General features: G+C 37.3%; 2 protein-coding genes across 2 annotated transcripts in view; one reads left to right on the plus strand and one right to left on the minus strand.

Annotated features, from left to right (window-relative positions):
• Positions 1–255: 255 nt before the first annotated feature.
• LOC131033840 (structural maintenance of chromosomes protein 6B) overlaps positions 256–24,662 on the minus strand; it is a 171,816-nt gene continuing 147,409 nt past the window's right edge. Inside the window, exon 29 of the mRNA XM_057965132.2 lies at positions 256–842. Within this exon, the coding sequence (XP_057821115.2) occupies positions 785–842 (58 nt within the window). The 3' untranslated portion in view covers positions 256–784. The remainder of the gene's footprint in view (positions 843–24,662) is intronic.
• Positions 10,049–13,089, plus strand: LOC131040650 (uncharacterized). The gene is made up of 3 exons (XM_057973606.2): positions 10,049–10,260; positions 10,475–11,679; positions 11,793–13,089. The coding sequence occupies exons 2-3, from the start codon at positions 10,501–10,503 to the stop codon at positions 12,594–12,596; spliced, it is 1,983 nt and encodes a 660-aa protein (XP_057829589.2). The 5' UTR covers positions 10,049–10,260; positions 10,475–10,500; the 3' UTR covers positions 12,597–13,089.

Raw genomic sequence — 24,662 nt, forward strand, 5'->3', positions numbered from 1 at the left:
TCTCACACATGGACCTTATGCGTAAGATAAGCATTTTCTTACTCGAAACCATAAAAGCTGCCTTCTAAAAAGATAGTGCATTCCCTTAATAAAAAAGATAGAGACAATTGATTTCAAATCTGACAGCTTTTTGAAAACGAATAATTTCATGAATCTCCATTCCAATTTATTTCTATTCTCACATTTGACAGTTAGTTTTAACTTATATGTTTCTTTCATCTTTCTACAAAAAGCAATTAGCCAAAGAAATGAATATAATAACAAGATCATCAATAACCCTTACCAGGCATCCAAGGCAACGTAATATTACCAATAATTTACTAAAAAGAACCCTTAGCACAGTTGGACAATTGTCAAACCCTGCAAGGGGAAAGCGAAGCACTGCGGATGAACTATACCCCTGTACAGATTATGGAAGGCTATCCACCATGTTTACATTCAAAGAATTAAATTAGGTTTTATGCATGCATATGCTGTTGTGGTTAGTATCTCTCGCTTCAGAATTACAGGATACATCAGATCAAGGGCTTCAAAGCATTATTTGAAAGCTTCATAATGATACAAAAATGTATTAAGGTAAGTTGTTGCCTAAGGATACATCAGATCAAGGGCTTCAAAGCATTATTTGAAAGCTTCATAATGATACAAAAATGTATTAAAGTAAGTTGTTGCCTATTGTACAGAAATAGATGAACCAAGAGTTCATATTTTTATGCTTTGAAATCCAAGACGATAATACATCAGGCTCAAAGTACAAGAAAACTTATACATTGAGTTGGACAAATCAACGACGAGGTGCTGGCATTTCTTGCTTCTTCACTTTCGAGTCTGATTTTACCATGCTGCACACAAGAAAATAGAAATATATCATACAATATAAGATGTTCCATAGTCAGCTAACTCTTGAAAGGAACAGTATTATTACAACTAGAGTTATGATGTAAGCAGCCCAAGTGGATATGCAATTAAGTAGGTTCGTTACATATTACATATCCATAATGCCAACAGGAAGCTTGTGCAGCATATTAATGAGAAAAAACATCAAAAGTTGGTATATGAACAAACCAATATTCAAATCTTAGTCACAATTATGATCTACAAATTTGAAAGATGATTTCCTATCACCAAGATAGTCTTAAGACACAGTGACAAGCAACTAAATTGGAATTTGCAAAGTTCATTAAACATGGATATCTAAACAGAGATAACAAATAAATGCACACACAATATTGGTTTCTTCTGCACAAAATCTCATGATGCAGCAATAGTATGATATGATATCGAGTATTTAAAGGAGACCTGAGAAAAAGAATGATTCAAATGGCTTAACCACTAAGAGCCTGGACACAATCAGTGATCTACTCTTAATATTCATTCAAAATTTGTAGCACATCTGACAATCACCTATCAATGAACTACATTGCACTTACCATTCATATACATCACTTAAGCCTGTTAGTGGAAAATACATTGAGAAATAATTTGTTCTTTTGCTCATTTTAAGAAGTCTTATATAATCAAAATTATCAAATATACATTTCTAGCAATCATAGAAAATTTTTTGACATCAGCACAGTATCTGAAATATCTACCATTACTCCACAGAAATTTATGGAATAACAAGAAATTTTTGACAATCCTAAAAGAAAGTTAAAAAATTAGCATAGTATCATGAATGATGCACAAGTATTTCAGTCGCATGCAATCCTGGTCATTCAAATTTGGGTTGTTGCTCTGATTTCTGTGTCTTATCAGGTTCTTTTTGTCTTTTTCGCTAAGAGCATAACTGTCTTGCAGGATGACGCCTTTTGCTTCATCCCTGAATGATGTAACTTCTGCTGGAAATGCATCTACTCATTCCTCATGCATGGCGTTTTCATCCAAACCTCTCTAACCTGTTCACTGGGGTCTGCCTGGTCTGGCACTCAGCCTTTTATGCTGGTGTTTCAGTAAGGTATCCTGACAGCCTTAATGCTGGAAGACTCTAGTGAAGTAATGGGATTTTAAATGCTGCAGTTCTGACTGGCAGTTACTGTTGCTTCAGTTATTGACTGACACCTTTTCCTTTTTGTTGGTTGATCCAAGGCGGTCATAGGTGTTAATGGCAGGCACTTCCTTCACTCAACCACTTGTTGTACCTTTTATAACTGATGTCTCTTTCACTCGTCCATTCCTGATTGTGGGAAATAAAAGCTAACAGCAGTTTCTTTTGCTGGACGGAGCTTATCTATTCTAGGTGGTTTTTTTGCTATAAAGTAAAACATATGTAAAAAGGCAAGGAGACAAGAACAGGAAAACAGGGATCATGGAAGGTTAAGAATCTGGGAAGTATCCTTTTTGCTGGCCTGCATTGACTGTCCAGGCTGAGGTTTAAGAGAACTCTAAAATTCTTGTATTGTCTTGTTGCTAACTGTGTGCATATAAATAAATTGTAATGTTAACTATAAGCTTTAATTTTCTGAGCATTATTCTTGTTGCATTTGTGAGATATTATTTTTTGTGTGGACCTGAAAGAGTCAGCTGCCTTTCACTAGGCACCTGATCCGTATCTGCATCAAGTGGTATTAGAGCTAGTTAGATCACTGGGTAGCTGAAGTGTCTAGAAGAGTCAATCTTGAAAAAATTTACAAATTTGTTGCAGGTGTTAGGATCGTGTGACTGCAAAGAACTAAAGTGGAAAACATGGCTCACAGATGCAGACCAAACAGTCAAAGAAATGCTAAGAGCAATGGCAATTAAATTGGAAGCAATAGAGGCAACACAAAGAAGAGGTGTGCATATTGAAGACAATGAGTAAACATAAAAGGGAAGAGGCAGTAAGCCAAGAAGGAAAGGAACCCTACACCAATAAACCATTCTTGAATGCTGTCACACATACGAAATAGACCCCAAGATGGATAATCGATGCTACAATGACAGAATGAATCCTAAACAGCTCATAAAATAGATTTCAGATCCTAAAAGTATTTTGATTTTGAGTCAATGGTAGACTCAAAGTGGATAAGATTTGTAAGAACTAAATTGAAGGGTCATGCATCCCTATTGCAGGATCATCTGAAGATAGACAGAGAACAGCAGAGAACAGCAAACAAGTACAGATCATGGAATTGACTGGTTCCAAAATTGAAAGGAAATTTCTTACCAGCATACTACCAACTCAATATACAGCAGAAGGAGATGATGTAATGTCCCCTTCTAGAATTACCCTAGAATCACAAATGCAATAAAGCAAGAGATGAGATAGGGTTAGGGTTATATTGTTACCAAGTTAAATATCCTTTTTAAGATGAACCTTGATGTAAATCCTGCAACCAATAACCAAGGATATATACAGATATACTTTTCAATCATTAGGGTCACATGTTAACACGTAATAATCTCAAATCAATAAATAGACAATATCTATAATACTACCTACTATTCAATCACATTAGGGTTTGGAGGACGAAGCATGATAGGTGGTGCAGGAGCACCTAGGCTACACGAGGTAAAAGGTTCTATTATGAACAATGTCATTGATATTTGAGCTTTAAAGGTCATTTGAATTTATTTCAATCTATTTTGAATCAATATGTAAGGCTACATGAGCCACTTGTATCAGGTTGTTCAAAATGTCTATTAAAGTCCTAATAGGGTCACTTGGGTCAACATTGGTCTATATGGTCAAATTGTGCCAAATAACCCATGGGAGGGTAAATATGATGTAATATGTTTTGTTTAGTCCCTTTTGAAGTGTCAAGAATGTGTATGCAAAGGTTTGAGGTCATTTGGGTTAAAATGCAAAAATTGTCAAAAAGTTGCAAAGAGCAACATTGCAAAAAGTTGCAAAAATTGATGTAAAAGGTTTCTATTTGGTCCTAAAGGGGTAGTTAATCAGTTATAGGGGGAAAGATCTTATATATTTCATGTAATGGTCGAATTTGAGTCATGGTGGCAGGTTTGGAGGAAGGGTTTGTAAGGAGAGCAATTATTTGCCTCTAGCTGTCACCCAATCTGCAGGTTGAAGGTGACAGTCATGGTGTTTGGCACCAATTTGAATGTAATTTCTCAGGGATGGATGAAATGGTGTGCAAAGGAGGAAGTATAAACCATGAAAATCAAATATTTGTAATGGTTTTGGAAGAAACAATGAAGATGTATTATGTTTTGTGTAACCCTCTATCTGCTGTTATGTTGACAGTCACATTACATTGCTGCTTTATGCATATTTTACTTGGAAAATGGATTGGATATTCCCTCTAATAGATTGGAGTGTGTAGAGTAGTGAGTTAGAAAACCTCCGGAACAAATTTGAACACCATCCGTTGATTATGGTAAGAGATCCACTTGGTTTTATAAAATCTGTTTTAAAACCCTCATTAATGGAGTCTCTCGTAAAGTTTTAATGATATCTTACGTTTCAACAAATGGAAATTTATGTTTCTTGGCTCATTATAAAGTATATTGAGAGAACTTTAACATTAATTTTGTTTGGGATTGAATGGTTTGGTATTCTATGAGAAATTTGATGCCCTAGCAGGCTAATCAATGAAATTTTCTAAGTTATTTATGACAGTAAAAATGGATCTCAGTACGGGGGGCATAACTCCAAAATTAACCGTTGGATCTGGCTAGATTTTGTATATGTTTTCGTAAACCTAGTTATCTGCATTCTCACTGGAGCAATTGACCACGTGATGTTGTTTCAGAAAGTTATGAGCAACAGAGTTCTGTACTATCAAAGTTGCAGAATGATGGTCTAATGAAAGTTGCATGTCAAATTCTTGTTTATGATCAGATTTAGGTGTTGTGGCTTGAATGTGATTGGGATATGGAGTTGGTATTTTAAATGGTGCTTGGATGTGGCTTAAGTAATCTGATTTATCTTTTTGTGATCAGGATACATGTGGTTTAAGGGTATGAAGGTAGGAACTTGTTGAATAGTTTATGATTCTTGAAATCAGAAATGAGTTATGAATGTGATCTTGAAACATATGGATGGAATGATATTGCAATGATTGGTTGAGTGTTTAAGATGCCTTAAGTCAGTAAGGGTTTGGTTAAATTGCTGATTGGATGTTTATGTGACTATTGGAAGATTGGATCCTAATGATAGATTGGGATAGTTATGTTGTTTGATATGGTTGATTGGTTATTGATTATGCCTCTATTATAAAGAAATCGTTGATAAACAAATTGGAATGCTGATTGGATTAGTAAGATCCTTGGTTGTGAGCTGGTTTTCCATGATGCTCTGCATCAATAGGTCTGCCTGAAGCCATCCCTGCACTAAGCCCGAGCGGACACTCACCCTCTTGGCCCCAGTGGCAAGCACATTGGACATCCACTCAGGGTGCCTACTGAGATGCTCGTATCTGCTTTCTCTATCCATGCCTCACCCCTTTAAGTCAATAATCAATCATATTGGAGTAGGGAGAGGAGATCATAATAGGTGGCCCCAATGGTAAGCACACATGGACATCCACTCAGGGTGGCCTACTTAGATGGTGATCTTATAATAACCCATCTTCCTTAGACCTCTTTTCCTTCCCTACGTGATTGCTTGTTACGAGTTACAACAGATTTACATTCATGCATATGTATTTTACATTCAACATATACACAAGTGCTAACTAATAGGCTGAACATATACCACAAAGATAGTTATTAATGCTATCAGCTGTTTAATATAATAATCCTGGATCATATCTTGGTTCATACTGCTGCTCCCAATGATCTTTTCTGATCTGAATCCATGTTCTTTCCTTTCCTGCTGTAGTTACTTCCATTTCCCTTCATGACTCGATTACTTTTTCCTTGATGTCTTGTTCCTTGCCTCCCTCCAAGGAAATCTTCGACAACCATTGGAGGTTGCTGCCCCTTGAGAGATGGTCATAACCCTTAATTGTGCCTCTTTATCCAATCGCTGCTTAGATGCTTTTATCCTAATTGCTGGTGTATACTAATGGTGTTAATTGCTGTTTAACCAAGATTGGAGCATTTGCCTGCAACTAATTATCGCTGATGTTTGTAATGATAGAATTGCTGCTTAATGAGATCGCTGCTTCATGAATAATGAGTTTGCTGCCCTAGTTTCCTGTAATCGCAGCCTTTAATATATTATTGCTGCTACTTATTGCCTATTGCCTTGAAGATTTACCTCTGCTTATCTGCTATTATATTATTGAATATTTTTCCACTTCATTCCTCATCCTCTACCATTTTATCTTCTACTTATACCCCACCCAAGAGATGCGTCTTTATGAGAGAGGTTGGCCCTAATTATTAAGCTTTATTTAATTTAATCTTTTTGTTGGTCTTAATAAAGGATAATATCCCTTCATCTAAACTGGCCCTCTAACAAAGAAATGATAATATAATTTATTCATGTTGGCCTTTCATTTAATTTTTATCCTTTAATCTTTGAAAGACCCTAGCTTATTTCTTATAAAGCTATAACCTGAGTTTTTCAAGACTACAATTACATAGAATTGTGACTAGTGTTGCCGGGAATAATCATTATGTTATGTTGTCATATTATGTTTATGTTGTCGTCGGTAATAATGAGTTACGGCAGTTAGTTAGTTGTCCCAAAGGGCAGTTGGACGCGATGGTTGGTTGCACCCCTTCGGGTATTATATATTGCATACCTTTCCTTCTTAGTATCATGATAGTCGTATCTGGGTGTAATGTTATAAGCACTTCATGTACATGGACTATTGAATTAATACAAAAACTGGCTCTTTAAAATATTTCCATTATGTTTTGTGCATTTACTTTCTACATTTAATCGTTTACCCGTATGTGGCAAACATTTGGCGTCATTGCCTAGACATACTTGGGAAAAGAAGGAGCGGATGGCGCACGGACACGATGGGCCTACCCGTTGGTGAGATTAACCCAAAGGTTGACGATGCGCAAACAGAGCCCTACAACGGAGAAGACATTGCAACGAGGGAATTCTCAATCCTGCTTCAGGTGGCCATCGAGACCTACGTCCAAAGGGAAGCCATAGAGGCTGACGTCCCAACAAGTGCAGTGTGGACCGCACTGGAAGTTAGCCCCGCAGCGAATCAGTTGATGAACCACCTCCCCCGGTTGCTTGCACAGGCATCACTGGCACAACGAATTCGCCTGGATGAGATTGCCCGTGAGGAGCGACGCCAACAAGTCCTCCAACAGTACGAAGAAAACAGTCGTATGGCATGAGGCCAAGGGGAAATTGAACCCTGAACCTCCAGGAGGAATAAAGAACATTCAATAATAATGGTGTCTTACTATTGAAACAAATTGTATCCGACGGGATGAATTAATAAAGAAGTGTTCTATTTTTATGTGTTGTTGCCATTTATGGAGATGTACGGGAATTAATGCCCAACCTATTAAACAAAGATAGAAATAAGAAGGCAAAAAGTGAGGAGTGGGAGGCCGCACATAGGGCCTTGATTTGGAACAACAAGTAGAACATAGACGGAGGCTAAGGCAACTTGCAGAAGGACGACCTGCCAAAGGGTTGCCCGAAGGGAACCAAGGAGGTGTCACAGAGGGTGCAGAAGCCGAAGAAAATTTGTACGCATCGCCAGAACACCGTAGGATGAGAAGCCACGCAGAGTTTTTGGAGGAAACAAGGCTACGAAGGAATCTAGTCGAAGAGACCCGGGATCAGTTCAAAAACTTATCCCTTACGCCGCGCACGAAGGACCACCGAAGGAAGCGAGCAGAGGACGAGGGTGAGAACGGAGGGGAGGGCAACCGTACGACCGTAGGTGCGGAGAAGGCACAAACACACGACAAACAGGACCCCCTCTTGGGACCCATCACACCAAGCACGCAGGGACAAAATACCATACCCCCAGTCACTCAAGCAGGAAACACCACCCACGCCAGAGGGAGTGGCGCGGGTGCACGACGGACACAGCCACCTCCGGGGACACAACCCCCACAGACACAGACACCTCCGAGGACACAACCCCCATCAATTGCCAATAGGCAGAAGTGCCAAAATTCACCGGCGACGAGAAGGAGGATCCTGTCAGGCATTGTAGAACCTACGAAACCATATGGGCGGCCAATGGTGTCACAAACTAGGATGAATGGATGACGCAATTCCCAGCGACATTACGAGGAGTTGCCATCGATTGGTACTTGAATATTGATAAAACTGCAGTGGCCACATGGGACACGCTACGGAAAGCCTTCGAGAAGGAGTTCCGCCTACTTCGAGACGACAATGAAATAGTAGCTGAAATCTATGGCACAAAGCAGAACAAGAACAAGACGGTCCGAGCCTATAGTCGGTGGCTCAAGGAACTGTTGGGGAAAATGGAGAGTCAACCAGCGGATGGTTTGAAAAAGAGATGGTTCGTGGAGGGACTGAAGCGCTCCCTCCGAAAGAAGATGAAAATTGTTCCACCAACCGATACCATCCTAGCCTTTGTGCCAGAAGGTTGTGGCCACTTCCAGGCATGAATGGTATGCTTTGAGGAACTCGAAGTATGTCTCGGCTGGACGTGAGGTTGCCTTGGTGGATGCACAAGGCCTCGGGAGGAGCTGACCACCAGGTTGGAGGCAGTAGTAGCGGGAGACTCAGCTCAGTGTACACAGGTCTTGGATGCCGAGAGGGCAACACGGGTGGCTATCGAGGACAAATTGGCTAGGGAGACAGTATCATTTGAGTAGCAGTTGGTGGAGGCTGAGACTAAAAAGCGTGTTTTTCAGACAATTTGGTTTAGGCACAGGAGGACTATGATGTCAAGAAAAAAAGAAAAAAAGAACTCCTTGCGGAAGCAATAATGGTGACATCCGCACTTGAGCATCGGATGGTAGCATAACAGGGTTTTCAGGCGAGGACACAGTAGGTGTATAAGTTCCGGGCTCGACTGGCGTCAGCAGTTCTCTGTAAAATACCTGACTAGAACTGGTTGTAGATAGATATGTAAACTGTAAAATTCTTATCACACTGAGTGTTGGCAATGTGTATTTCCAGTTTTGTATTGGTTTCAATAATTTTGTTTGTGATTTCCCTTCTAACAATATAATCTTGTGATTTAGAATTAACCATCTAACTTATTATCAACAGTGCAGACATTGTTCATATTCAATATTTAGTCACTGCATTAATTCAACATTTAATTACTGCATTACTTGAACAGACACTTCATTCACATCATTTATTTAGGCTTTCTTGTGTGCACCTATTAGTTCACCCATCTGAGAATTGTCGGATTTGCGATGGTGTTTTCTCAGGACCTTCAACATCTCCTCATGATGGGTATTGTGAAACTCGGAAATCACGAACTCTGAGTATCTTTGTCAAACGTTGATTATGCTCATGCAACGATCACGTATTCCATGGTTGGATCTTCAGCCCGGCCGCACCAGTTATGAGGTTTACCGCCACACGGCAAATGTGAATTGCCAGGGACGTGAGACGCTTCCCTCGATTTCCCTCTCGTCACAGCAACCAGGAAGTGCCAGAAGTGTGGGGCTCGTCACGGCAAATAGGAACTGCCTGGAACATGGGATTCTCGTCCGTATTTGCAACCTGAAACTCCTCTTTGTGTTTGGGCGGCTTCTAACTATTCTCTGCAACTCAAGATTCCCATCAAGCCTTCACTCGTTCATGGTGATCAAAAACAACTTGCAGTGCTCCCGAATGTGTTACATGGGTGTTGGACCTACGTGTGGGACTTACTCGTGACTTTCCCAAACCACCGAAACTTCCCTCATGATGATGTGATATAAAGATCACATCTTTGTAGCTATGATACCGGTTCTCCCCTTTTTTGCCTGGGTCCTGGTCCTGGTCCGTGCCCGGTCCTGGTCCTGGTCCGGTTCGCCCTGGGTCCCCCCCGGGTCCTGCCCAGGCGGCTGGGTTCCCTGTGGGTCCTGCATGTGGGTCCTGCCATGCAGGACCCACAGGGAACCCAGCCGCCTGGGCAGGACCCGGGGGTGACCCAGGGCGAACCCAGGAGGACCCGGGTGAACCCAAGCCCGTGGGTTCCCAAAAACGGGGCCCACGGGTTAGAAAGCATTTAAAAACAATAAAAAAAAATATTTTTAATCTTCTAAATACATCTAAACCCTAATCCGCCCCTCTATAATGCATTTCATGCATCAAAACATGCATTCAACCTATTCTACTTGCATTTTTGAAGATTTTTTCTCTACAATCAGGGTTCTTAGTTTTTGTATTTTTCTTCGAAGGTGACGACTACGAAGGTGTGAGACACGCATCAAAGGCATAGGAATCACTGGAGAAGAAAGATTTAGCCATTAAAGGTAAGTGAATCTGAATTTTTTTCAAGTTTTCAAGAATTTTTCCAAGTTTTTTTCAAATTTTTAAATTTTTTTTTAAAGTTTTTTAAAGTTTTTTTAATTTTTTTTAAAGAAGTCTTGTATATTTTTTTACACTTTGTATGCATAGTATGGGGTTATAATACCAAAATTTTAATAATTTTTTTCAATAATGTTGTGCATTCTCTTTTCATTTTAGGTGCACTATTCATATAATCATACATAATGGCTGGAACTGGAAGTGCAAGTGCAAGCTCTAGTTCAGTTGCAAATGTCCGAAATGAAAATACCCCCTTTAAAATTGATCAAGATTCACCACTTTGGCATTATACAACAATGATCAAGCCAGTGTCTGGTGGTGGGGGTTTTGTTTGGCAATGCAACCATTGTGGCACTGAGTATACCAGCTCATACTATCGAGTGAAAGGCCACCTTTGTTTCATCCCTGGGCGTGGAATAAAATTTTGTAAGGGATCAGATGGCAAGGGGCTGCCAAAAGCTCTAGTTTTGGGATATATTAGAGAACAAGAGGAAGCTGATAGGAGAAGTGGCAAAGCAAAGACTAATCATCCTCTTATCCATCAAAGCTCAATGTCTAAGAGGCCTTCTAGTAGCATGGGCTCCACAAGACCAGCTGGTTCACATCCTTTCATGCAAAACCCACCAGTTGATGCAGTAGAGAATCAGAATGTTGTGGCTTCACGGAAAAGAGGCCCATTGGATTTTGCCTTCAAAAATGAACTGAGAGAGATTGCAGATTCCAAAATTGCACGTTGCCTTTATGGCAATGGGCTTCCTTTCAACCTTGTTAGATCACCTTACTTTCGGGACATGGTGCATACTCTTTGCAATACACCTTCTGATTATGTTTGTCCAGGGTATGAAAAGGTGAGAACCACCTTATTGGCAAAGAAGAAAGCATCCATAGAGTTACAGTTGAAGGTCATCAAAGATACATGGCAGGAAACAGGTGTGACCATTGTTTCTGATGGATGGAAAGATTGTAAAAATAGGCCATTGATCAATGTTATAGCAGTGTGTCCTAAAGGGGCAATGTTTTTGAAAGCAGTGGATTGTGAGGGGCAAGTGAAAGATGCAAGTTTCATTGCCAATATCTTGATAGAATGCATTGACATGGTGGGGCCTCAAAATGTTGTCCAAGTTGTAACTGACAATGCTAAAAATTGTAGGGCAGCAGGGACTATAGTGGAGGCTACATATGGTCACATCTTTTGGACACCATGCGCAATACACTCACTCAATTTAATCATGCAAAAGCTTGGCACACAAATTGATTGGGTGAAAAAACTATATGCGGAGGGCGAGGAGATTCAAATGTTTGTGACTAATCATCATATGTCACAAGCCATTTTCAGGACCTTCTCCAAGTTGGAGTTGTTGAAGGTAATTTATAATTACTAATTTTAAATTTTATTTTTTAATTTTTTAGTTTTAAATTTGTATTTTTTATAGACTTGCATTTGATATATGTTGTGTATTTTGTTATGTCATGTTAGGTTGCTGAAACACGATTTGCATCTCACACGCTCGTCTTAAGACGACTTCTGAAGGTGCGAGACGCCTTGAGTTCTATGGTCATCAACAGCTTGTGGAGTGTATGGAAGCAGTCCCACACAGAAAGAGCTCTAAAAGTAAGAGCATTGATCCTTAGTGAGAAATGGTGGGATGATGTGGAATATGTTTTGAATTTCACTGAGCCCATCATGAGCATGATCAGGTATGCTGATACTGATCGCCCATGTTTGGGCGAGATTTATGATGGCATGGATTGCATGGTGGAAAAAATAAAAGAAGTAATAAATAGAAAAGAAAATGACCCAACGGAAACATTTTTCAAAGTTGTGCAGAAAATTGTTGTTGACCGTTGGAACAAGATGACCACCCCCTTACATCTCTTAGCATTTGCTTTGACGCCAAAATTTTATAGTGCAGAGATGCTTGCAACACCAAGGAGGGTGCCACCATATAGAGATGCAGAGGTTGCTTCTGGCTATAGGGCTGCCTTTAAAAAGATATATCAAGATGAGGAGACAAGAAATATTGTCATGAGGGAGTTTGGCCAATTTGTATCTGCAAAAAATCATGATGTTGTAGCTCTTAATGCTAGATATGGGATGGATGCTGATGAGTGGTGGTATGTACATGGTCAAGGCTCCATTTACTTGCAGCCTCTTGCAATTAAACTTAACTCCCAAGTATGTATCTTTTTATTTTTTATTTTTATAGTTTTCCAATTCCATTTGATGCTATCATTTTTTTATTTTATAATTTTAATTTGTAAATTTCTAATTATGTTTTAACTTTTAACAGGTTGCAAGTTCTTCTTCAGCTAAGCGGAATTGGAGTACATACTCCTTCATCCACTCAGTCAAACGTAATCGTTTGGGTGCAAAGAAAGCTGAGGATTTGGTCTACGTACACTCCAACCTTCGTTTGTTGTCACATAAGGACCCTGAATATAGTGAGGGTGTAACAAGGAATTGGGATCTAGCCCCTGAGTGTGCTGATTTAGATGCTACAGTTGCACAACTTTGCCAAGTCTCTATAGACGAGGCGGTTATGGAATTTGAGAGAGACATAGCTAGTGGGAGTGGCATTCCATTTGATATTGGTTCAATTGATGCTGAATTTGAACCACTTGATGACCGTGAGCTTGGGTTGGATGCTTCAGATGAAGATGAATATGGAATTTAAATCCCATAGATGGCTTGTAATTTGAATGTTTAACTTTATACTTTATTGTGTCATGACATTTTCACATTTTGAAACTTGAAACTTGAATATTATCTTTTTTGCAAATTATGAATATGATATTACATTTATGATTTATGATATATCAATATCAGAATATTTATTGGCATTGGCAATTATGGATTTATGATTTATTGATTTATGATTTATCTGTTATCATCTATGTATCATTGTATGGGAAAGTTACATTTTATGTTTGATGTTTCATATTTGTATGTTTGAACTGTGAACATATATAATTTTGATGTTTGAAGTTTGAACATATATATATATATATATTAAAAAAAATTAAAATATATATATATATATGTACGGACGAACCCGTACCCGTACCCAAAAAAAAATTTTTTTTGCCGAATCCGCGAACCCGTACCCGAATCCGAACCCGAATCCGAACCGGAACCGGTAACTTAGCTTTGTAGTATTATACAACGATTCCATTAGGCCAGAACAATAATGGCGAAAGGAATTCAATTTCCTACCATTGATATCCCGTGGATCATCAACCTTCACTGAGTTCTTTTCATAATTCCAAATCTGCCTTATTCGTTATTCGCCAAGCTTATTTATAAGATGCAAACAGGTGAAAAGTCCCGTAAGGAACTAACTTCGTAGATTAAATCATTAAATAATAGTTAAGCAACCAATATTTAACGTTAATCTTTATTAAAAAGAACTATTAAAATATATCATGCCAGAAAATGATATAATATTAAAGAAGTCCACTTTATTAAAATCAAACTATGCTTAATTTGATGGTGACTTTGATGGGGACATTACATTCTCTACCTTGGTTCTATTTAATGTCATCTCTATTTTGTATTAAGTCGTCCGGAGACGACTTCTTTTCTTGGGGAGGATGATGTTGCCGGGAATAATCATTATGTTATGTTGTCATCGGTAATAATGAGTTACAGCAGTTAGTTAGTCGTCCCGAAGGGCAGTTGGACGCGACGGTTGGTCGCACCCCTTCAGGTATTATATATTGCATACCTTTCCTTCTTAGTATCATGATAGTCGTATCTGGGTGTAATGTTATAAGCACTTGATGTACATGGACTATTGAATTAATACAGAAACTGGCTCTTTAAAATATTTCCATTATGTTCTGTGCATTTACTTTCTGCATTTAATCATTTACCTGTATGTGGCAAACAACTAGGTCTCATGACTGCTACAACTAGGGTTCTATTAATGTTGTGACAAGGGTTTATGTTTGTTGCGACTAGGGTTTAAGACAAGGGCATGACAGATAAATGTCAGATCCTACATAGAAGAGTTCTACAAGATTATAATACAAGACAATCATATAGAAGACGCAACAAAGAAAAGATTCCAAGGTATGTTTCAGGGCTCCAAATGTCAATCCAAGATGAGTTTTGCATTATCAAAGTAAAATCAATGGTGATGACTTATCAATATCCCTTAGGTAGAAGAGCATTTGGCCAGAAAGCAGCAAAGCAACTCAAAGGGAAAAGGGAGATCCTCTAAAGAAAGAAGACAATTTAGTGATGATAAAAAGGCAACATACAAACAAGTGGGAAACTAGCACTTATGAAAATGAAAATTTCAATCAAGATACAAGGGGAAGGCAAAATTCTACAAGAAGAAAAGGATAACATGGAAGAGGAAGACAGAGGATTCACCTAATACATGTGGGGAGATTGGTCATAGAGCGCTTCAAATGTCCACAATTACAATAGGACCATGGAACAAAAAAAAGTGAGGCAAGAAATAGCATTGCCCAAGCTAATGAGAAGTGTAGCATCACTCCCCCATACAAAAGAATTGGACCAAGAAGAGTCTCTCATGATGAAGAGAATGATGTTAAAATCAAAAAAGGAATAGCATAAGCTTACATGGAGCAAAAAAATTTCATGACTATATGCAAGTCCAAAGAAAAATGCTTCAATGTTGTTGATATTTTAAGCATGGACAACTTGGTCTCCAAGGAGATGGGGGGGAAGCTTAAGTAGGATTAAACATCCCAACCCATACAAGGTCTCATGATTGCAAGAGGAGCATCAACTCCTAGTAAATTAGAAATGTGTTGTGTTGTAAACACACGCCCCATTGCAAATGGGGACCCCTCTTTTTTTGCCAATTGCTCGCTTACTTTTGCTTAGTTTTGCTTATAGGTTCAGCAGTAGTTTCAAAATCTCTAGCCTTAGAGTGAGAAGGGTATGGTTCTGTCAAGTCCTAAAGTTGGTTGAGGAACGAAATTGTGAAATGAAGTCTTGTGTAAAATGAATGTCAAGGGTAAAAATCATAAAATTCTGATTTGTAGAAGTGACAATGCAAAACTTGAAGTTTAAAAAGAAAAAATGAAGAAGAACAATGTGAAATTAAATTTCTTGCACATAAGTGTGAAAGTGATGTGAAATGAAGGGAAGGTAATTGAAGACTCTAAGAGAAACAGTTCAAAGGTTATAGTGCATTTCAACTCCACCTTTGAGCATACATTTTGTGAGCTCCATCAACATTTCTGCAAACATTAGGAGAGATTCCGCACAAAATTGTAAGACCCTTTGGAATCTCCAGCATGCACTAAGGAGTGTTGTGCAAGAGATGGTCAAAATTCCACCCCAAATTGTAAGTCCGCCTTGCAATTCCACAAAAACTTGTATGTATTAAGTGAATTTCTGCCCAGAATTGTATAACACCCTATGATTTCCACCACAAATTGCAAACACACATGCAATTTCTGCTCAACAATGTAAAGACAAACTTCAAACCCACTCATGAATTCAAGGTATCATAAAAAATCTGCTTGGAAATGTATATAAAAGTCAAAAAATCCTGCCAAAGAATATGAGAGCTCATCTAAGATATGGTGGATCTTTGTATGAAGTTTCAACATTTTACATGGTTTCTACTTCTAAAGTTTTAGTTTAAGTTCATTGATTTTAATGGTGAAATGTGAAGATATTTGATAGATTTCTTGATTCATATGATATGTTATTTGTTGATTGCAAATTGCAATGCATAGTTATTCTGAACTTATTATGATTTTAGTTCAATTGTGGATGATCATTTGAATTGCACCAGCATTGGGTATTTGGATGGATGTTTATAATATGAAAATCTTTCACTACCTTCAGAGATCGCATCAGTTTTGTGTAGTTGTTGTTATCATGCCAAAGCAAAGCTTGATTTAAGGAATTTGTCTATCTAAAGCACTATCCATTATCATCGTTGTCCTTAGGATCTTAGCTTAGTTTCTCTAACCCTTATCCTTTTGTTTGAAGACTACGATTTTAGGAGGAAAGCATCACTTAGATCGTCATAACAGATGTTCAAAGATTCAGATTTGTTCAAGTGTAAGTCCCTTTATGATACCAGCAATATAACATCATTTCACTGTGACTATCCATTGCACATAAAGACCTAACAGTAGGAACCTTCGGCTTACCTTATGTGATGTCCCCAAATAAGACTCCATCAAGTATTATTAATATTGAGAAAGCTCCTTGTATTATCTTTAAGGATTGTTGGAATTGTTTGTCATTATGGCTTATCATTGATGTCAAATGGCTGTTTAAGAAATGATGATACAAAGACTAAAGCTAAAGAAACATGAATGCATTATTCAGGACTTGTACATTGATGTGATGAAAGCCTTTCAAGTCTACCTACAGTCAAGACTATTTGCAGATTGAAGATTTTAATAAGATCATTAAGTCAGATGGAAGAGATATAATGCATCTTGTATACAGTGACTTTATAACAACGTGGCCAACTGGTTTGGACTACCTTCATTTGTATAGTGGCAAGAGAATTGTTTATGACAGCCCAAAAATGTCCCCACTTTGAAATATAATTTATTAATAAAATTTAAATACAAAAGAATAAAAATAAAAATTAAATTAAAATATAAAAGAATATAATTAAAATTTACTTAAGGAATGGTGAAAAGACATGGAATGAAAAGTTCCTACTCCCTCCAACATGAGATATAAAAGGGAGAAGAGAACCTCATTTGAGAGGGGGATAATTTGGGAATCAAAAGTGCAGATCTGACTCAAATAAAAGTGCAGATCTGATTGTGAAACGTTGTGTCCCTTTGAAAGGGCAGAAATAATGAAGACTTGCACTCTTTCAAAGGGTGCTAATGGTGAAAGGGGGTGTCTCTTCCCAAAGGGCATACATGGTGAAGAGGTGTGACCTCTCCCTCAAATGGAGAGATATAAAGGAAAGGAATCAAAAGCATCCAATATCACCACCATCAATCAAATCAGATCAGAATTGTTATTAAGTTACAGGCAGTAACATCCTTGTTATTGGTGATTTGCATGGGGATGTGCTTAATATATGCAACCTGATAATATTCTTATGCAGAATTTAGTAGTAATATCAATAATATTAATATAGACTGCAATATGTATAACAGTCATACTTAATTTTAAATGCATTCATAATAATTGAAAGAAAAATATATTCAGTCTAAGTACTTAATCAATTCTAATTCTATTCCCCAAGGGAGATGGGTTCTGTTAGGGAGAGGCCAAGTAAATCCACTCCAAGATAAAAGGGCCCCAAGGATGAAAGAACTGATGTTCCCGACGTCTGGGCTCAATTAAGGAGGTGGTGTCATAAAGGAGGTGGTGTCATAGCGCCCTAGACAAGCCGCCCTCTTCTTGGGTTAAGAATGAGAAGGGATTAGGAATTAGGACTGGAGTAATGACAACATTAAGTTGAATTATGCACTACTTAATTATCTACTCTGAAATAATGTAATATACTAGGTTGTAATATACGTTTCCCTTTGGGAATTGACAGCCTATAAATAGGGGACATTACACTTGTGCATGACAGCAAGATGAAGACCCACACAATTGTAAAAGATAGAAAAGAATTTATATTAAGCCCATTGAATATTAGAATAGAGGATGTGGACATCCGTCTAAAGGTATGTTTGGTTTCTGGAAAGCAGTTTTTAAAAGATATAAAAGAAGCGTGAGTGTGTTATGCTTTTAGTCTTGAGCTTACAAAAGTTAGGATAGCTAGGGAAGTATTGGAAAAATATGTTGTAATTCTTTCATAGGAATTGCTGAATGGGTAACCCCCCCATGAAAAGTATCACACGTCACATGGATTTGATCCCTAAACCAAGCTTACAAAACTAGGTAGTATACAAGATGACATGAACAGAGAATGAGGAAATGAAGAGTCAGGTCCAAGAGTTGTTAGATAAAGATTTGATAAGGCAAGCTTGTCTGCAATACCAACAATATTAACACCCAAAAAGGATGGTGAATGGCAAATGTGCATGGATTCATGAACCATCAATAAGATAATAATAAAGTACCAATTTCCATTACCCCAAGTGGATGACCTAATGGATTGTTTTAGTAGAACCAAATATTTCATTTAAAAATCGACTTAAAATTGGGTATCATCAAATCCGGATCAAAGAGGATGAATGGTGAGTGACTAGTTGTGCCATTTGGATTGACCAATGCACCAACCACTTTCATGAGGTTGAGGAATGCTGTATTGAAGCACTTTCTTGATACATTTGTGTTTATTTATTTAGATACATTTTCATTTTCAGCAAAATAAAGGAGAAACATTTGAAGCATTTTATGTTAGCCTTGCAAAGACTTTAAAAAAAAAGTTTGCCAATCAATTTGAAGGAATGCAGTTTTATGAAGAACAAACTAATATATCTGGAAACCATCAATTCCCAGGGGTTTGAGAATGCATCCAAAAAAGTTTGCTGATCAATAGTTTTATGAAGAATGAACTAATATATCTGGAAATTGTCATTTCCTAGGGGGTTTGACAATGCATCCAAAAAGGATGAGAGCAATTGTAGAGTAGCCATCTCTAGAAAATGTTTATATGGCATTCCACTAGCATTTGTGCACCAATCACAAAGACTTTGAAAGGCGGTAAGAATGAATTTCAATGAGCAATGATAGCACAACAGCAATAGGGAAGAAGAATTCATCTCTTAAAGAGAAGGTAACATAACAATTCATCTTAGCATTACCATTTTGACAATGTGTTTCAAGTGATAATGTAAATAGTGACATTATCAAACTAGTTAGCTTTTATCCTACCTAGGAAAGTCCTATTTACACTAGTTAGGTCCCCGCTTAAAAACTTTTACCTTTTTGTCTCACTTCATGTGGTTGAGACATATGTACTCACCTTTTGAGACACATAGTTCATGTGAAAATGACACCTTTATCACACCTGTCCCATGAAGATGATATATTATGGACACATGTCTTGCACTCATGGATGAGGTTAGAGTCCACACCTACCTTCTCATCTCACCCCTTCTTCTATACATTCAAGGGAATCATAGGTACTTACATGCTTTTTGTATTCACACATATTGTATGAATATATTGCATATTTTTGGCTTATTTGAAATCTCTTGTAGAAGGCTTCTCATTGTTTTTGCAAGAACTATTGGATTGTGAAGATAAAATTTCCAACTCCAACGTTATATCAAAACTCTGAAATTGCAAGCATCTTCTCAAATCAAAGGGGGCTTTAGCCAACAGATTTCTTATAGTGCATTTTGGAGCCAAGCAAAACTTGCCATTGCAATCACAAACCTCAAAAACTTTGAAATCGACTATCAAATTGTCCATTTTCGACCATGTGACCTAGAGCTATTAGGGAAAATTCCAGCCATACGATCGTATAGAAAATTGTGCAAAGTAACTTTTAAAATAAAAAAACATCTTTTTTTAACTGTTTCTCAAAAAATTTAAAAATCATTTTGGAAAAAAAGCCTAAAAAAAAATAATCTAAATGTAAAAGTGCACCTTTTTAAAAGAAACATACATCTAAACAAGGTACCATGCAGACAACAGGTCACATCATTTCCTTAGCATCTTTTTTCGTGGCTTTGCCAAATTTGGCAACCAACTAAATTTAGCGAATAAATCAGCTGTAACTAATTTTAGCTACAATTAATTTTATTTGGAGTTTCATTAACCCTGGAGCATCCCTATAATTTGGTAACTTTCTATTAAATTTGGCTATGTCGTCATGCTGACATCATCAATTTTTCCTCTAAAGTAAACCCCTTCTTCATCAGCAATTTCACTTTGGCACTCCAGCTTTAAAGGCCCATATCTTGGCCATACAAAATCATTTTTCCAGGCAATTTATTTATTTAGTGTAACTTTTCATGCTCTATCTAGTGGTGTTATTTTGTAATTTTGAAGTTTGGATGTTTCAAAAATCACAAATTCTAAGGATCATTCTGCACAATTCCAGTTTTAACAACTTCAAAGCACTCGTTCAAGCACATATAGACTCCTTTTTGAGTATTAGTAATATTTGTACATCAAATCTACCTGATGATAATTGTAAATGCACTAAATATAAACTGCCATATCACTATTATTTTATTGGGGGCACTCTCTTAATGCATCGAGGGGGTAATCTAGTGTTTCTACTTTTGTATTTGTTGATTCACGTGATCATGTTTCTCACACTAGATTCCTTCCATTTGAGTATTATTCATAATCCTCCTAATAAATGAAAAATCATGTGTTGATATTGTGGTAAGAAAAGGTATAGTAAAGGATTGTATTAATCATCAAATGATGAAATGAAGCAACTTTTTCTCAATCATGATATTGTTTTACAGTTTACTTAATCATCCACTTCATGCACATGTAGAAATGTCATATGGTCTCACTCAAGCATCTTGTGAGACATCCACCTCATTTGGGAATGAACAATGTATGCCCATGGCTTTTATCTAATGTTGCTACATTTATTGTACATTTGAATTTAGTGTTTATGATATCTGCAAGGCTTCCAACAATTCTATGCACCAGGCCATCAATATCAATTTTTCAGATCCACTGCATTGGGATGCATTTCAACCAGAAATATCATCCTTGTTTGTAGAGTCTCACATCACAAATATGGAATACGCTATTGAGAACTTTTGTCATCTATTTGATAAGTCACATAAACATTATTGTCACTCCATATACGTCTTTGGATCTTGCTCTTGCCTTGCCCACATCAACTTCTATAATGACAGATTTTGCAAATATTCATGAGTTCACATATTCGACTTAGTCATCATCCATTTTTATTTTTTTCGTTACGAGAGGGGTATCCCCGCGACCCAGCCCAGCACCCAACCTGCCTTACCTTGGACTTATTTTATTGCCAAGTTGGGGTCGAGGAAGGGGCGAGCTGAGGCGAGACTAGTCCCCTACGGGGAGGATCCACAGCCTGCAAGCAGTCCCCTCTCTAAAACCCGGGAGGGAGTCGAACCCAAGACCAATGGGGAGCAAACCCACAGCCCAAGACAACTCACCTACCCGTGTGGGCTTAGTCATTATCCATTTTTGACATCCTCTGCAATAGTACAACATTCTCATCAATCCAATTGCCACCATATATACATGGTTCCTGTACTTGAATCCTATACGGTGCCTAATTCATCCTACCAACACATTTTAGCATTGGGTTGGAGACCCTTGAGCAACATTTGAAGACATCATCATGGGCATCGTCTACGTCTTTGCATCATGTGCAAAATTTAGAGACTTTCATTTTACTTCCTACATATTCCTATCGAGGATGGGAAGTCATCTTGCACAAAATTGTGGTGTTGTTTCTTTCCAAGGGAAGAAACGTTACTTAGCATTTATAAATCATCTTTAACACCCGATGTCAAACATATACCATCACTACAGGAAGCATTTTGAGGGAAAGCTGCATGGTTTCTATTTTCCTCTCAATTTTGGGAGGGAGCATTTTTTCACATGGAGATCTTTCCTTCTCACCTTTTTAGGGGGGTTCTAACAGACCACCTCTTTTCTCTCTCCTATGGGGTAACGTTTATTGTACATTGTCCTAGAAGTAAGCCTTGGGGGTTCATGACGAGTCCTCATTCTACTTCTATATTCTTCACTTGCACATTCTCTTTTTTAAAGGACTTCTATTTCCAACTAGATTTTCCCCTTTATCATATTGATGAGAAATTTGTACATGGGTACTGTTATCACAAAAGCTTGCACCCTTGCTGAGCTATCAACTCAGCAACCTTGTGAAACATGGAAACAACCCCGAAGTGTGGGACCTTGCGCAAGGGGGTTGAATCTCCGGAGAAGGCCGGCTTCCTTCTCAATCCAGGTGCAGGCGTTGAACCAACTCAACACTTCAATACTTACTCCTAAGCCTATCCTAACAACTTGCAGAGGAAAAGAGAAGAGAGAAATGCTTAAAATAAAAAAAAGTGATGCACCAAGAAGAGATTGTTTCTTTCCCTACCCGAAATGACACAAAGAATCAACTAAAATACCCAAGAGATTGTAATGTCCCCTACTAGGTCTAGCCTTGTTTTCCCCATGATTAATCCATCTCAACATACTTAAGACTTAAACTAAATTGATTAGGAAACAAACTATCTTAAATATCGCATTTTCCAACTTCTTAGATATCGATAGTCATAACAGAGAAACATAATCTTCTTTCTAATATTGAATTAATAATTCAATTTGGTTTATAATCTTATATTTACTTGTTCATTCAAATTACTATTTGTATTTATTTTCAGATAATATTATAATATACATTTTACTACAAAGCAGTTCTTATAAAATATTATAATGATTATAATCGTTATTGGACTGATCAACCCATATATATATACAAAAATTAATAAGTAAAATCGAATTATATTCTCTACAATATTATTAGCACTGCCAATTGCTAAATCTCTAATTATTAGTTACCTAGTAGCTGCAGCAACAGACAGATCTGACATGCATCAGATCTGGTCTGCCACTGTGAATGTAATCAAGTGTGACTGCCTTATGTATTATAGTGTATAACTTACTTTACTGTTAATTAATATAGAACATTTCCAATGATTTAATTCAGATTTTATATTCACTCTATTAGTTATTAACCAGTTTATACCTTACGTCTTACTTGTGGATTGTTTGTTATTTTTATAGCAAAGTCATAATATTGCTCTAATATGACACTGTTAAACGTAATTTGTGATGAGGCTGTAGTATTATTAATACTAATTCTTATAATAATTATCATGAACCTTCTGAGGCATTCGGCACTTACCTGGAGCGAATTCCTTCTTTGATCTGAAAAGTGTTCCATATGCAACCAGTTTAAAGACTCAAGATTAATTCGCTCAGACTGAACGATCCCAATAGGATATAAACCCGATACCCTCCGTCCTCCACATTGTAAGTTCTTTATATACTTATTATATGTCCATTGAATAAGATCAAATCTTCTCATGACAACGGTTATGACTTTTTATAATTTCCTTTCCTTGCATAAGAGTTTTAATCTCTTAGTATGATCAAATATACTTAACTAATAACCATATTTTTATTAGCACCGTTTGAAGTCACTTTTCATGGTACGTGGTATTTGACTATTCCACATCTCTTAAGGACAAATACTCATGCCTATCAGATATCGTTTCATCTACTGGATATAGATCGCTGACTATCGACACTCCATCCATTACAATAACCTTTGTTTTAGCCAATGCGTAATACTTAGGAATATATCTTAATCGTTCTTCCTTTCCCGATATCCATCTTTCTTTAAATGTTGCCGGCTATGTCTCTTTAATAGTCGATTACACAATATGGTTAGAGAATGATGAGTTGTAATTATCAATGATGATATGGCTACTGGTATTTAGAAGAGGTTGGTGACTTTGACCACCAATTGTAATTTTTAATGATATGGAGCCAGATGTATATTCATAATAATCGACTGATCATACCCAAAGTTTGAACACCAACCCATGCCCCTCTATCCCTTACTGGCTCACTGTTATTTAATCAAGTGAGTAATATATATAAATTATATATTTATTATTTTAGCTCACTGTTATTTAATCGAGTATATAATATATAAAGTATACATATTTATTATTTTAAATATATAAATTATGTTTACATTTAAGAATAAGTAAATTATGTTTATATAATTTATTTTGATAAGAATATTATTAATAATAAATATTGATAGTAATGTTTAATAAATTCCAAATAATCATGCATTGGTAATTAATAATAATAATTGTTTCATTTATGCTATATATATAATGATCAAGGAGGGGACATGACAGAGATCTTCAGTTGTATGAGTGACCCCAATGCATGTATGGAGGTTAGAATTCGTTGAATGTCAAGAGGGGAGGAGGTTTCCCACAAGTCACACTCAAAATTAAATTAACACAGCACATATGAGAGAAGAGCCACAAAACATACACCTATGATGAACGTAACGAAACATACACAGCATACATAAGTTAAAGGAAGGCAAGAATGGTGATTTCAATTCATTATAAGGCCAATGGCCAAACTTACACTTGCATAAATGCAAGATAAATACAAGAGAAGTGAAAGAGCATCGAATAGCTCAAGCCAGCAGGGAGAGAACCCTTTACCATGAGGCTTAACAGCCTTTATATAGAAATTTGGTTACAAGAGTGATCATGACCCCTGTGTGTGCAGGCAAATGTCAGTCTGGGAGTGCAGGGAAGTGCATGTACTTGACTTCTATACATGCAAGCAACCTAGCCATACCTTGAGAAGAGTGGATTGACTGACCTTCCAAAGTCAGAGCATGCAGACATG

Source organism: Cryptomeria japonica, chromosome 9, assembly GCF_030272615.1.
Source record: "Cryptomeria japonica chromosome 9, Sugi_1.0, whole genome shotgun sequence".
Classification (NCBI taxonomy): Eukaryota; Viridiplantae; Streptophyta; class Pinopsida; order Cupressales; family Cupressaceae; genus Cryptomeria; species Cryptomeria japonica.